The 16,443-nt window shown below is 39.8% G+C and overlaps 1 protein-coding gene across 1 annotated transcript in view; it reads right to left on the reverse strand.

Moving 5' to 3' along the window:
- LOC149559453 (putative amino-acid acetyltransferase NAGS2, chloroplastic) overlaps positions 1-16,443 on the reverse strand; it is a 247,412-nt gene that overhangs the window by 123,189 nt on the left and 107,780 nt on the right. The window contains exons 8-9 of the mRNA XM_089833368.1: positions 1,310-1,421; positions 903-1,062 (exon numbers count right to left, since the gene is read on the reverse strand). Coding sequence (XP_089689494.1) covers positions 903-1,062; positions 1,310-1,421 — 272 coding nt within the window. The remainder of the gene's footprint in view (positions 1-902; positions 1,063-1,309; positions 1,422-16,443) is intronic.

Raw genomic sequence — 16,443 nt, forward strand, 5'->3', positions numbered from 1 at the left:
TTTGTCTTGTTTTGTTTCTTTTCTGACACCTTTTTGGTGTTTCTAGTGTGGTCAACTCTTTTGTTTGTATACTCAATCCCATAAACCTTTCTGGTTTTTTGTTGGACATTAATATTATTATCTTATCTTGCCTTCTCTTCTCTTATCTTATGCTGAGGAATAGGGTTTAAATGCATACCTTAAACACTTAATATGTTGTGTGGAAGCTATTTGGCACTCCACAATGGATCTCCTTCGAATACAATTGAGTGAGCAAGATGAGAGGTAAAAATGAAATGAAAGTGTGATTAAAGGCCTAATATTAGTGCATTCTATGGTTAGGAATAAAATAAATAAATAAATTATTTTTAACTTATGTTCAGGGCCACTTTTTCATCTTTAGGCCATGGGTTCTCAGAGGTTCACCTGGATACCCAATGGGTATGTTGAAGTTTGTGTCGAGCGAGCACTAACCCAAGACGAACCCACAAACGAACCCATGCAAACCTAATTCTAGGGCTCTGAGTTTCAAACCGGTATTGTACCTTAAATCCTAAGCCCATTTCATTTTGCATTTACAACAAAAAAAGAGGCTACAAACACTTCCACAGACCTCCATTCACAACAATAAATTTATTACATTTCAATCTATTGATAACTCTCTAAACTGAGCTTGCTGCTCAATGAAGCTAACAATTTCATAAACTTACATTCTATTGGTAAGAAAAAGCATAAATAACTCTCAAGATAGATCTGCTAACCTCAAGTTTCTTATATGTAATTTTTAAGTCTATGCATTATTATATACCATGTAGATGCATGATTAAAAAGTACTATTCAAAGAAAATGAAAAAACCAATAGTAGACAATGAAATCAACAGTAATATCTATTCATATAAGGAAAATTTGTCATTTTTACATACCAAGTAACTTATCTCCTTGTCCATGACCCCGACATTCTGGAGAAACAGCAAAAGCAGCTACTTCACCACATTTTTCATCATAGAATGGGAAGAGAGCAGCACATGCAATGATTGAGCCATCCCTTTCAACCACAGTGTAGTTATCTAATTCTTCAAGCAACTGAAAGAACAAAACAGTATTTAGATAAATAACAAAGAGCTGGTTCATTTAAATTTCATGTAAACATGATCAAAACTTTTATATTAAGTTTGTTCTTATTTTCAAATTTCTATTTCCTCAACATGTAGGTTAAGAAATTATTTGCTCTAGGATATCTATAAATATCTCTTGTAAACTTGATAATGTTTCAAGAGCAAAGATTCCACAAATTCTTATTAGCTTTGAATTTATACTGACAAGCGCATACCTGCTCATTGGTCCGCTTAATCAATGCACCCATTTCCTCCAAAGGTTGTAAAACATGTTGTATTCCAGGAATATCAACCACACTTGCTGTCCGGGTGCCTTCATACATATCACTGTTTCACGAATACAAACATCAGCAACCAAATTTTTTGACTGAAAAGAAACTGTCTTATAACATATCGTTATAATTGAATCAACTAGATTTTGTCAATAGCAACTTATGAGAAGCACAGTGAAAAGAAGCTATAATTTGAGAAGGTTGCCACCAATACTTTCTTTCACATGTGTTCAAAGCGAACTTATCCATGCCTGGATGTTGCACCAAAAATATAGCCTGTTAGATCATCAGATCTAAAACAGATTCCAGCAGAATGCAATGGAAGTCATAAGCTACAAATGGCATATAGTCGATGTTATCACATAATACATATAACCATTTGTAAATGGAATGCATTAAAATTAAAAGATATTTTTTGGATGCTAAAATCCAGAATCCACATTTTTCACAGAGAAACATTACCTACTGAAATCAGTTTCAATTCTACAGTCATGTATACAACCATTGGCATTATTTGTTACAAGTATAACAGTAGAATGAACATCCTGAGTTGACCTGATAGTGAAAGCATGTGTACTACTAAATGAAGTTTAAGAAGTTCAAGTATCTCAATGTACAAAGGATAGCTACTTGTGACAATTTTCACATGCTTTGACTACAGTGGGCCAAAGGAATCCATTGAGAGTTTGTAAATTGGTCTTTGCAGATACTTCTGCTGTTTGGGAGGGTTCTTGGATGACATATAGAAGGTAACATTTATATTGAAACCATTCGGAGTACTCTTAAGTATGATTGTGATATTTTACACACTAGGGGTTTCTCCACATTATTTCTTTCACCTCCATCATTCATTTCGATCAAGGCTGAAAAACTCAGTTTCCACAATATCTCAGCCAACCCAAGAAATTTGAAAAACTCGGCGAAAAAATAAGCGATAAATCGGCACTTTTATTGAATAATTGAAAATATGGAATTTCTTAAAATATTTTTTAAGCACACATGTATATGCCAAATTTGTAGAACATTTATTGATTTGAGATACCAACCATATATAAATCAAAGTTTTCAAGTATATGCATAGAAATTAAAACTTAGTAGATTAACATAGAATCAAACAAGTACGGGATCTGAATAAAAATAAGTGCAATACATATAGAAGTCAAACTCCATGAAACTACAACCTTTGAATACATATTAAGTATCAGTACGCATGAAAACTAGAAGTAGAAATCATAAATTGTGTCTACAACTAAATCTCAAAAGAGATTGTTGCTGCTGCATGGGTGGTGCTGAAGTAGTTGCAGCATCCTCAATAGGTGCCTGAATAGATGCCTCAACAAAAGCCTTCAATGGATGACCAAGCTCATCTACTTCCTCACATGTTGCCACTTATGCAACTAAATCATCTACCTACATCTCAAACTCAGCTAGCTACTCATCAGTCAATCCACATGTGTATCTACATCATCACCATCAAGAGGAGCAATCCAATCTGCTGGATATGGATCAATCTATTCAAGTCAAGTGTTTCATATGAAGCTTGCCCCTTGCACTTTCTCTTCTGTACCACACATAAACCAAGTCATTCATATTGCCCTTCTTTGTGTGTATGTTTTCAAAAGTACTCCAATTTCCCTCACAACCAAAAACATTACAAGGCTGAAATATTATTTGGATGGCAAGCATTTGAAATTAGGTGTTGTGGCAGCATAATCTTCCCACCACAGATCTGCAAAGACATAAAAAGTCATTTATAACGTGGTGAAGATTCCAATAAACTTAATGAGTGAAATAAATGTAAGTTAATAACACTAAACACGTGTTCTTCTTTACCTAGCTATAGAGTGTATCTCCTACATTTGCAATCAAGTGAAGAAAATGATGGCCCCTTTTCCCTCTTGTAGCTCTGTAATTCATCGAGTATAAGGTCTCGAAGGTCCAAATCAGCAACAATTCTCCAAATACATGTCTCCAATCCAACTTGAACCTCAGAAGAAACAGAAATTGGGTTGCAAGTAGTAGGTAGTGGCATGAATATGTTGGTAGAGTTGTCAGTTCCACTTATGGTCAATTATGTGCCATATGGGGTCTATATTTGGTCTTATTTGACTTTGGGCCTATCAATGGCCTCATATAGATACCCCATAAGGTTTTTATCCCCATCAGCAATTTGTAGAACCCTCACCCATAGTTATGGGACTTGGACTCACCTCTGACTCAGAAAGTCAAAATCCGACATGAACTCGAACTCAGCCAAGACTCAGCAAATCGAAAAATCCATGAAATTCAAAGATTTTAAGGGTTTAAAGATTTTTTCATGCATAATTTAGTCAATTAACATCAAATACACAATAATTGAGATAAATAGAAGCTACTTAACACTCATACACAATTTTGCATAGATCACATAAGTATAACAGCGAATATCTGAAGAAAAGAAACTAACTAACATAATATAAAGTTAAACATAGTGTCACTGTCAAATGTCTACAATATATGAAATCCATAGAATCAAAAATTGAAAACATATATCAAAATATCAGCTTGAGTGTAGAAGAATAAGTTTCATAGTAGCCTATGCCCTCCTATGAATACGCCTAAGATAAGTCCTGGAAGACTCAGATATTGAGAAATATGTTTGGTACAGCTTATGTGCGCATTGTAGACGACAAGGCTCTCAAGTATGTCTATCAATTTGCTTGGTGAAACACAACCTTTAACAATAAAAATCTTTTGATAACAATTAGAGTTGGCTTACAAATTTTTGCCAAGAAAATGATAAAGGACATAGCCAGCAACACATATACATGCAAGTCTAAAAGTTTATAATTTTATGTACAACACTAGAGAGTTTTAACATTCATGAACAAGTAAGTATTAAAATAAAAATAAAAAATACTCATATACATCATTATAGAATTTTAACACAAATATATGTAAATCTGAAAATATTTGTACATTACTAAACTCTACAATCTTGAAAGCGACTTCTTCATAATGAACCCAGATAGTAACCAATATCGGCAATGAGCCCCACAACATCATTTTCAGAATTAATATACACTGAAAAAAATAACACTTCCCAGAAATCTCTATCTTTTTCATAAAAGAGAAAAAAAAATTTAAAAAAAACTCACGAGTCCTAAGCTCAAGACTCGGCGAGTCCCTGGATTCTGCCAGGACTAAGCCGAGTCCGAGTCTAGAGGCCATTTGCCTCGGAAAGGCTGCCTCGGACTCACAGAGTCCCGAAACACTGCCCTCACCAATAGCAATTGCACTTGCATATAGAAAATTTAACAAAAATTAGCGAAATGTAATATCTAGAAATTAAATAATAAATCATAAATCAAGCTTTGAAAACTTACATTGATGATCTCCTCCATTAGCTTGACAAATCTAACATCAAATACAACCTTCTCTACTTCAGTGTAATGTCCCCTTTTTTTAGCATTCATAGCATGATGTTGTCGTTAGCCTATTTCCCCACGGTCCCATAGGCTAACCAGGACATTAAAGGGACTTAGAGGCCATTTGGCCTAGATAGTTTCAATTGCAGGTATTTCTGAGGGGTTTTGAGGCAACTTTGGGCATACTTACTATTTATAGCAAGTCCTCTTGGATATGGTCGGACATCCAGTGGCAGCGGTATGTCGATGGTAATTGTTTAAAATCTGCAAGAAAACTTGTTTATCATTGATAAGATTTGTTATGCATTGATAAAGCTATTTTATAAAGTTAAATTTAAATATTTAACTTTATTAATGCATAGACTATAGTTTGTGGGAAATATTTAAATTAAAAGAGTCCCCTTTATTTTATAACACATTGGAGACATAAGTTACATAAAGGGAGTTATGTTTTATCCCACATTGAGAAAACGAAGGATGGAGCCCTTGTGAGAACACTATAAAAGAAATGGAAGAGTTTCTTTTAAGTATGGTTGGAAATATCAAAAAAATTGGGAAATTTTCTGGAGATTATATCTCAATAGTTTGAAGGACGAAATCCCTTCAAGCTGGAAATCTTGACGCCATTGAAAGATATGGTCTCGAGATTCTACATGGTAGCAGTCCGAAAAAGCAGATACGAAAAAGCAGCCCGAAAAAGCAGAACCGAAAAAGCAGTCTGAAAAAGCCGCTCAAAAAGCAAATCCGAAAAAGCAGTTCGAAAAAGCAAATCGGAAAAGCAAAGTAGAAGGGGCAGCATTGAAAAAAATTATTACAGCCATCTACAACCAGGTTCCATTATTAGTATTGCTTTTTAGGTGTTATAAATTTCAGTTGTAAGTGTGCATTATACCAGCATTATCATTTTGTAATCCATGTAAATGCCAAAAGTCTTGGCCATATTTCATAAGCATTGTATTAGAAATTTCATTGCAAATTAAGAAGATAATAGTTGCTGGTGTTATTTAAGCAATTCAATATCATTTTTATCAGGTAGTTAGTTTGCATACCAATTGTTTGTAAAAATGCTAGTTGGCTGTAAGTGTTCATTTCTCATACTTAGATCATTTATATGCACTGAATATTGTCAAAATCAGTAGCACACTCATGTTAGGCCATTGTGTAGTCCATTTGGAGTCTTCTAACACAAGATTCTCATTGATGCAAATTGAAAAAAGAGTCATTTAAAGCCAACTGAAATACTATATCAGTCATACGTCCCTTGCATGTGAATTGTTTGATGAAATTCCTTGAGCTTTCATCAGCATTTTTTGAGAGCAGATTTGAGGAGGGTCATTACAGTGGTATCAGAGCTTGCTTACAAAGTGTTTGACGAAATGTCAAACAACTGAAGTATAAAGATTTTTGGTGTTTAAAGAAGTTATAACGTATTGGGGTTATTACATTCAGGCTTTTTGACATAAGGACTCTCTCGCCATTTCACACTCACAAGCAATTGCCTCGGATCATTCACTGTGGCGAATATGCTTTGCGTGTTGAGAAAATTAGTAGAAAAGCCTGTAACCCTTGCTTGTACAAGATCCTTACCACCAGTGTGCTCTCTCATTAGACTTAGGACCCATGTGGACCGCAGATGTACTTTGTGATATTCCTTCAATCTTCAACCACCTTCTTTCCCCAACTCAGTTTCCCTAGGTTCTCAAGGAGCAAGTCAAGACAATGGGCAACACAAGGGATCCAAATTAATGAGAGATACCTCTCCATCAAATGTTTACTAACTGCCACATAAGCAATTGCATTATCAATCACAATTTGGATGACATTACCCACTCCCACTTCCACTACCACCTCATCCAACATGTTGCACAAATTCTTTGCGACCACCGTTTTCATGCACCACCTAATCTACCAACCTTTGGTTCTACATTTCTTGTTGCTTTCTTGACCTTGTAGCCTCCTCTCGATCCTCATTTTTTCTTGGAAACCACCACTTCTGCTACCTCGACCAACCCCGTGTACACTTCATCTCCTCAATTTCCATCTCCAACTGTCATAAACACAAAAGCAATTTAAGGGCCTCCCACCTCCAGCATGCATCCTTGAACCACTACCTACAATGTCTATCATCAAACCTCCACACAAACAACGTAAATTTGGTGTGCACCTTTTCCAAATCGATTGGATGAGCTATAAGATTCATTTTGAGCCCTTGCACTGCCTTTGGCACAATGGAGTCCATTCCCACAAGGAATTTTGGAAGAACAATAGCCTCCAACGTAGAAAGAGGTATTGCAGTTGACTCTCCCAATCGCAGACCCCACACCATTATCATCGAATGCACATTTGTGTTAGTTTTGTGTCAATTATCCACCTCATTAAACATCTCCACCAGAATGATCATCACACATTTTGTTAATCTCTCATCCTCAAACAACAACATAGCCTCCAATCTTTGTTTAGTAATCCAGGAATGAAATGGATTTTGTTGTTAGGTTGTTTTGAAAGTGAAAGATGGCTCCAACTTCACGCACCAACACTTATTCACACCTACCATAACCCTTTTCACTCTACAAAATAAGCTTCTCAAGCAAGGTTTTATTAAAAAAAATAGACATCCCCCTCAAAAAATACCCTAACCTCACATTATAACCTTTATCATTTTGATTGCCTCATTTGTAATGACTTCCTACACCCATACACAGTCATAATTCTCTACACATCACCTTGGATCACCCTATTAAATCACCAAGTGCTTCTAATACAAATTCCAAGTGCTTCCAATTCAGATTTTCCAAAAACCTTAAATCTTCAACTACAGCACCTTCATTAGCAAAGGTAAGAGCCCAATTTGATAAACAATCAACGTCCTTATTTCCCTCCCGCTTAACATATGTAACCTTGAAGTCATTAATCCCCTCCAATTCCAAGTTAGTAAGATCCACATACTTCTGCAAATGTCATGCCTCCAATGTGCCTTTAACGATTGCTTGAATGATTATGAGGGAATCCCTTTCTAGATCTATCCTCCTAATCCCTAGATTCTTTGCCAACTTGAGTGCTACCAAAGCTACTTCCACTTATGCAACATTATTTATACCATCTTCTAATCTTTTTCCACCTATAGCAATTGTATTTCCCATCCAATCCCAAATAATAAAACCAGCACCTAATGGCCCTGGTTACCCTTAGAAGCTCCATCGAAGTTTACTTTCCACCACCCTACCTCAGGCATCATCCACATTATAGCATCCCTATCACTCCAAATTGGTTTAACCCAACATTGCCCATTTACAGGAAAGGATTTGCAGGGAACCCAGTAAGATGTGAACCAGAGTTGATGTGTAGCACTGGATCACTGACCTAACACTATGCCTCATGATTCGCTTGCACACCAACTCGGCTACACACTCACCCTCGCACAAAACTTATAATCTTAATTTAAAGGTCCAAAGAGTGTTAGGAGAGCATGAAATCATTGTAGAAACCCATTAATACTAAAATGGCGCTAAAATAAACATCTAATTATACATGCCAATTTTTTAAGACAATACAAGTATTATGTCATATCTAACTGTTGTATTCAACCATAATTGATGAGGTCAAGTTCTACGCACACCAATCCATTTGATGACTAAGCACTCCCATGGGGCCAAAGGGAGAAAAGGTGGACTACCTTTGAGCTTAGGATGGGTAAACTTTTGGCACACCTAGTTGTGAAGAACCCTCACAATCCCTATCATGGGAAGTGGACCTTCAATCAGGGTAGACAGAATAAGGATGGTAAGATGGAGTGAGACAATAGTAGGACCCCATACTAGTTAGCCCACCTCATATGTGTGGCAAGGTTTACATAAGGCCAAGGGGGAACAATGAATCCACTCTTGGGCCTCAGGTAGACAATTTTTGGGACACCTCATTAAACCCTCTTACCCCATCATCTCTATGTTTGAATCTCATCGATGTTAATTCTAGCAATCTTTTGATCCAATTTACATTTCTCATGTATGTTTATTCCTAATTAAAAGAAATCTAACTATTGCATTGTAATTATAAACGAATACAAAATATATTGCAAGGTTTCAAATTGTGAATTACACAATTAAAGAAAGCCCCATACATGGTAAACCCTCACCCTAATCTTGTGTAATTGTGATTTTGGGGAAATGTTCTAGGGAAGATTAGAAAAGGGAAATTACACAAAGAATTAAAAAGGTTTTCTTCCTTAAAGCGCAATCTAGACTGCAATGGATCATAAGCAGAATACTAGAACTTTGGACAGCCAATGTTTCTAGTTGATTCCTAGGTGTGCCAATATTTGCGGAGTCGGCAAAAAATGTTATTGAAAACTGAGATAAGAAATTGCAAAACCAAATTGGAATCATGAATAGGGAAATGGCTCACATCAATTGGGCGTATGTTGACGTTAAGGTTTTATTTCGATCATTCCTATCTATTATATGTCATGTATGACAACTCCTAAAGCAATGACACGATCATGTGGAGATTCTTCTAACGTGGAACATCATAACGAGTTCCCCTAGTGTCTTGGGAAAAGGCCTACTCTCCTAAAAAGAAGTCGAGGAAATAGGTGTAGGTGGCAACTATTCCATCAATAATCCTTTTATTAGTTAAGAGAAATATAATAAAATATTTGTCCCAAAACCATATTAGTTGCCAATAGTTGGCAGTCTTAACCAATTGCCGAGCACTATTTGGTCAAGACAATTCATGTGGTTGTTAATGTCGTAAACTAATATGTTATGAAAGAGATATCGTTCTTGCATTTATTGTGTTATGTGATTCCATACTATCTCTGATTATTGATGTCATTCCGTTTGTAGCTTATACTATGCAATATTGTTGATTGGTTGATTTTGAGTTATACTGTACAATTCATCTCAAGTTAGACATCTAACATTTGGCATCATTGCCTAAATTTGAATCTAAAAGTCTAAGGAAGTAAGAATAGGAGGGATTGCAACACAATGGGTTGTACCTTCGACTAGCAGATACTAGTAACTGACAATTACGTTGGGAACAATAACTAAGTGACCTGAGAAGACCAATTGACAAAAGATTTGGTTCAGGCATGGGACATGTTGGTTGACGAGTACGTGCAGCAGAAGGCTCGGGATAGAGTTGTCCGACTAACACGGTACATGTTGAACACAGAGTGAACACCATTGTGTACAATCTTCTAGGGAGCCTTCCAAGATTGTTGGCTAGCACATTGTTGGAAACCCAAGAACAATGTGAGGAAAGAGATGATATAATATGATATGATAGATTTTAATGATGTCCACGACGGTAAAGTAGCCTATGGGACCTACATGATCACCATCCCAAGGCAGGAGTGGAACTAATCTAGCTGCAAAGTTTTGGTTAACTTGTCTCTCCTCTGAAGATTGGTAATCAAAGCCATTGTTCTCTTCACTTGATCTTCCTCGAATAAGTAGTTGAAGTCCCTGTTATGTAATATCTCTGTATAACCAGATCTGATGTCACAGTATGCCAGGTAATCCTTGACAAAGTGCTGCTCTGTCTCTACTGCTCCCGTATTATAGAATAAACACATTTTGTCTGCGCACAAAACTACAAAAGTACAAGATGTTTACCGTATAGGTAAAATAAATGAACGCATACAGACAATGGAACAGAATAGCAGAATTGTATTCGCATATGCCAACATTACATTATGCCTCATAAGATAAGATAGAAGATGATTCATGATGAATTACAATGATCCCAGACGGGATATAAATACTATCCACGGAATCTTCCCGAAGGAGTCCATCGGCCACAAACATTATGTCCGCTACAAACTATTTACCCGTCGGCTACAGAATACAGAAACACCGACGACAATTAGCTCGTCGGCTACAAAAACACCGCCGACAATCACTCCGTCGGCTACAGAAACACTGATGACAATCCAGTCGGTAGACACAATTTCTACCTACGACATATCCCCCCCCCCCCCAAAAGAAAAAGTCGTCTCCGGACGACAATTACAAAATATTTGAGATAATTTAACAAACAAAATACATTAACAGAGTAACAACAAAAAATCTGCTTCTGTCACATCACTTCCACATTCATCCCGTTACATCTGTAGCCTTTGCTAACACAATACTGTCTCCTCAAGCTGACCTTGATAGCTACCCATGCCGCTTTCTCTGCTTCCAACACTAGGTCCATTGAGCTAAGTGTCATTGTACTGCCTTCTGGATGACCCACTCCTCCCGAGCTCTCTATGCATCCACCAAGACAGCCTTTCGGCCAACACCTACTCCCACTGCCTCTGGTACACAAACACTCCATGCCTGCAGCTGCTTCAAGTCTTCTTAACTGGTCAGACTTCACGACTGATATCCGCAATGACTGGGGGTCCAAGGGGCAACGCCCTCGGTGGGGTTGAGGGCCAACGCACTTCGCAACCCACACAGAAATGCACGGAACACACCATTTCTGTCATTTTCTGCCGATTCTACACTCTTTCTAGAAAACACTGAACAATTTGAATTTGTCGTCGTTTTTTTTTTTTTTTTTTTTTTTAGCAAACCCTCCTTGGTGGAAGAAAAGAACGCCACCTCAGGTATCACAACCCCCGAAACTAGCAAATCCCAGCCAAAAATCAAAAGCTTCTCAAATCTACCGTTCCAATTACATCAACTCACACAGGCGCGCGACTTCTCACACCTCAAGCTCAAAATCTGGAGTCATCGTCCTTCAAGCTTCCCACAACAGATTGTCTCCAGCCTTCCAAACCCTCAATCGTTATTCTGAAGTCTATTAAAATTCTCTGCTACGAGTATGAACACAGCCGTCCCAATACGGAGATGTGAATCGATGGCATTGATTGTATTGCCCAGAACTCCACGGAAATGGTCAACTGCTCCACAGGAATATGGACTCCGCAAGCCCAACACCGCGGGGACCCCGTAACAAATATCCCATCTCGCCAAACTGCAACTCCTCTAACACAATCAATCCCATTCGGGAGAGTCGCCATTTTCTTTTAACAACCCCGCGGACTGCTTCCGCAGACAGGAGAATTGGCCACGGAGCAACCTCCCGCGGAGATGTGCCTGCGGGCAACCTCCCGCAGGAGAGTTGCCCGCGAAACATTCTCTTGCGGCCTACATACTCTTTTTTTTCTTTTTTTTATTTTTTTTTATTTCTAAAATAAAAATACAGAGGTACCTCAATTTTGCCTCCAGGCATCGCCATTTTGCAACGACAACGACGAGGGAATCATCTGACCATTCTGTAACGTTGACAACGACGGCATCTTCCTGGCACGGTAGGATCCGTTGACTGTGTGAGGTATCTCTTCGCCGTGCGAGGTTGACAAATTTGATCGCTCCATTATCGCCGACCTCTCGGATCTAATATAGTCCAACCCATCTGGTCTTAAACCTTTGCGGTTTGACTTCATTCTGTCCGTCGTACTTGAGTACCAACTACCCCGACAGAAACCTGTTAAGTCTGAGATGTTTGTCATGCCACGCCTTACGTCTATTCTGTGTCACCTCTGTCACCCACTATACCTACGATCATCGCGCATCTAGCTTATTTCTTTGCTTTCAATACCCTTCAAATAATTTTATGATGTGATGCCTTCTTTTCTTCCTATGCGGTCCATTCACCATGTACCGAATGGTGGGATCTTTCTTTTTTCTAAGTTTGGACTATATGTTCTTCCCATCAGCTTTAGGCGTAACCGCCTTTCCTTCTTCCACTGCTCTGTATTCCTTCAGACACTCATTTTCCTCTTTTTTCTCACCTTCATCAACCTTTAGCATATTACAACTCGGAAACAATTCGTAGTCTTCTATCTGCCAGTGGTAAAGGCAATTCGCCGAGTCTAGGTCGTCATCATTTGATCCTCCTTCTAGTGTCAATACTCCTTCATTGTTCGGTTCCATTCTCCTTTCTCCTTCATCGTCGTTTCTTTCGTCGTCACTGTTGCCTTCACCTTCTTAGTCTGACGATGCTGCCTCCTCACCTACCATTTGTGCGTGCAGGTCAATTATGAATCTTTTGCCTCCGTGCTCCATTGATAGGGTATTTTGTTTCCAATCATGTTTTACTTTTGCTTGCACCAACCAATTCCGTCCCAAAATAGCATCATATCCTTTTCTTTTCAATGGAATGACCACAAAATCCAATAAAAATGGTTGCGTACCAATGGTTACCGGTTGCGCCCTCAAGGTTCCGAAGGGTTTGATCCCGTGCTGGTCTGCCGTGAGCAACTGGAATGTAGGTGGCCACAGCGTCGGCTTTCCCAACTTCTTCCAAGTATCCTCCGACAACACATTCACACCGGCCCCTCCGTCAACAATTGTGTTTATCAAAATGTATCCCAAAATCCCCATCTCGACAACCGCCGGATGCCTTCCCGTCGTGAGCGCCAGAAGCATTGGGTCTGTTGCCGTCGTTGGACTACTGTCCCTTCCTGCATCCTCCGTTGCTTTCGGAAATGGTGTATGATTTAGAATGGACGTCCGTAACTGGGGCATTGTGAGAAGGAGGTCACTTATCTTGACCAGTATCTCCGTTTGTAAGATCTGTCGTACAATGTTTTGTTCTGCGAAGTTCCTTGCCAAGGTGCCGGTGATTTCCTTCAACTGAGATGTCCCCGCCGACGATGCCTTTGCAATTTCTGCTTGCGCTTCCCCCAATTTTCTCTTTTCCTTCGCTTGCCTCCGTGTAATTGCTAGAACCTCCTCTACATCTGTGCGGACAGTGATCAAGTTTACTCCAGACTTTGGACACTTGGAATCTTCATGGTCGCCAGGTCCGCACCATCTGCATAATAATTTCGGTGTGTTTGCCGCTGTACAATCCCGCGCAAAATGACCCCACAAATTACATGCTTAGCATTGAACAATCAGCCGTCCGTTTGCATCATACTGAGTTTGACTTTGGCTCCCATTATTATTGTTATTGTTCGCACTGTTGTTATTTTGCGCTCTGTTATTATTCTAGTACCCTCCGGATGTGGCACCTGCGCTATTCATATTTCCGCTACTGCCCGACGGGGAAGCCTCCTGTGTAAGAAGCACCTACGGAGATCCTCGTCTTCATGTTAAAGGGGCACTCTTTTGTCGAATGGCCCATGATCTGACAAATGTCACAAAATTGGTTCTTTGGACACGATCCTTTAGTATGACCATTGGTCTTACACTCCGTGCGCCACAGCTCACTGCCTTTTGGCTCCTTCTACATGTTTTTAAACTCCTTCATCATGCGGCTCATGTCCTTCTGTAAAGCACGGACCTTCTTGCTACTGCCTTCATCGTCGCTGCTATCTTCTCCAGCAGGCTCGTCATCATCAAAATCAGATGAGCTAGTGTTCTTCTTCTTCTTTGTTTTCTGCTCACTTTCAAGGTGCAATGCTCTGTTATAAGCTTCCGTGTATGACGATGGTGGCACAATTTTCATTTTCCTTCGCAACTTCGAGCATAGGCCTTCCACGAACCATCTTTTTTGAAGTCCGTCTACTAGCTTACTTTCCATTTTATTTATCAAATCTTTTAATTTCCTGGCGTAAACGTGGATGGTTTCGTTCTTCCCCTGCTTAGTATTGAAGATCTCTGCTACAATTTCATTATCATCTCGCAATAGTTTAAATTCTGCCAGAAACTCCTTTTTAATGTTATCCCAACTGTTTAGCTTTTGTGGATCTATATCAGTGAACCAATCAATTGCTTCGCCTCGTAGGGTCGACTAAAATTGCCTCATCCAATCATCTTCATCAGTTATCCCATTTGCCTTCCAGATCGTTTCACATGTTTTCCAATGTCGAATGGGATCGGCCGTACCATCACCATTGAACTTCGGCAGTTTCTCTTTCGGTCCCGCCATCACAATTGGTTTCTGTAAACAGGCATTACTTGGTCCTACAATACTGGCGCTGTTCAATCCCACACCGGCGGTCTGCACTCCCACACAAGCGGACTAGTCTCCCACACCGGCGGACTGGTCTCCCACACTAGCGGCCTGCACTCCCACACCGGCAGACTGCTCTCCCACACCAACAGACTGCACTACCACAACAGCGGATTGCTCTCCCACACCGGCGGACTGCTCTCCCACACCGGCAGACTGATCTCCCACACCGGGGGACTGCACTCGCACATCGGCGGATTGCTCTCCCACACTGGCGGACTGCATTCCCACACTGGCTGGCTGCTCTCCCACACCGGCAGACTGCACTCCCAGACCGACGGTTTGCACTCCCACACCGGCAGACTCAACAAATGCGAACCTTGGTGAAGAAGGGTGTTCTGAAGTTCTCTCCCGCGGGAGTATATCCCGGACGAAGAGTTCACTCCACGCTCTTGCTTTGTCGTCACTCCGAGCCGTGCAAGTCGATGCTCTTCCATCTAGATTCTCTTCCCTCGGTGGACAGAAATTCAAAAACTCCTCCCGTGCTTCAGTTTCCGTCGGCACTCTTCTGAAATCTTCGTCGGCGTTCGGCTTGCTATGCCAGAATTAAATTCTCTTGCGCAATACGGATTTCATCTTTTCCCTTGACTTTATTCCGATCCTTGTTAAGCTAATTTGGCATTAATCTTCATTCCTCCCACCTTCCAAGTTTAGAAGGCAACGGCGCCAAATGTTTACGTATAGGTAAAATAAATGAACGCATACAGACAATGGAACAGAATAGCAGAATTATATTCGCATATGCCAACATTATATTATGCCTCATAAGATAAGATAGAAGATGATTCATGATGAATTGCAATGATCCCAGACGGGATATAAATACTATCAAGGAGTCCGTCGGCCACAAACATTATGTCTGCTACAAACTATTTACCCGTCGGCTACAAAATACAGAAACACCGACGACAATTAGCTTGTCGGCTATAGAAACACCACCGACAATCACTCCATCGACTACAAAAACACTGACGACAATCCAGTTGACAAACACAGTTTCTACCTACGACACAAGAAAAAGAACCCAAGCAAGGAAAAACCACGCAACACAAGAAGGTGTCGCACCTCAAACAACTCTAATAATGAATGTCCCTTCTACCAAATACAGACAGAAGGTGGCGACGAGGAAAGAGACATAAACAGCGAAGCTAGAAACTATCAAAAGCTCTTTGTAGATTTGAGAACAAACTGAAGGAATGCCTACAACAACTTGTGAGAAGATCTCTCAGTCTTCCCAACATAAGTGACACTCGTACAAACACTCAAGGTAGGGCATTACCCACACGTCAGGAGTGGGAAGATATTGCAAGAGAGTTACCACTCCTCGACACCTCTAAGATACAAGAGGGGACGAATGTAGACAGTTGGGAGAGTAACTACACATGGATGGAACCATATGAGCACTCGAAGGAAGTCAATTGCGAAGAAAGGGATCTCGAAGAAGAGGTAGAGAACCTATTTGAAAGTATTATAAGGGGCATTGAGAATCTTGTCATATCCAAAGAGTCGAGAATAGGGTGTACAGGAACCAAAAACTCTCAATAGGAGGGTGTACCAATACTAACAAGGCGTGTACAATAGAGCTGGAAGGAAAGAGGGCTCGCGCAAGCCTGGATGTGTAAGAGAAGCATGAGGACCTAGAGAAATAACCAACGTACCCAAGTCTAACAACGCACAATGTGTCGATCGCAAAAGAAAAATAGTGAACACCCCCAA

This window comes from Cupressus sempervirens, chromosome 5 (assembly GCF_028749045.1).
Source record: "Cupressus sempervirens isolate cs-2001-9-10 chromosome 5, ASM2874904v1, whole genome shotgun sequence".
NCBI classification, from domain to species: domain Eukaryota; kingdom Viridiplantae; phylum Streptophyta; class Pinopsida; order Cupressales; family Cupressaceae; genus Cupressus; species Cupressus sempervirens.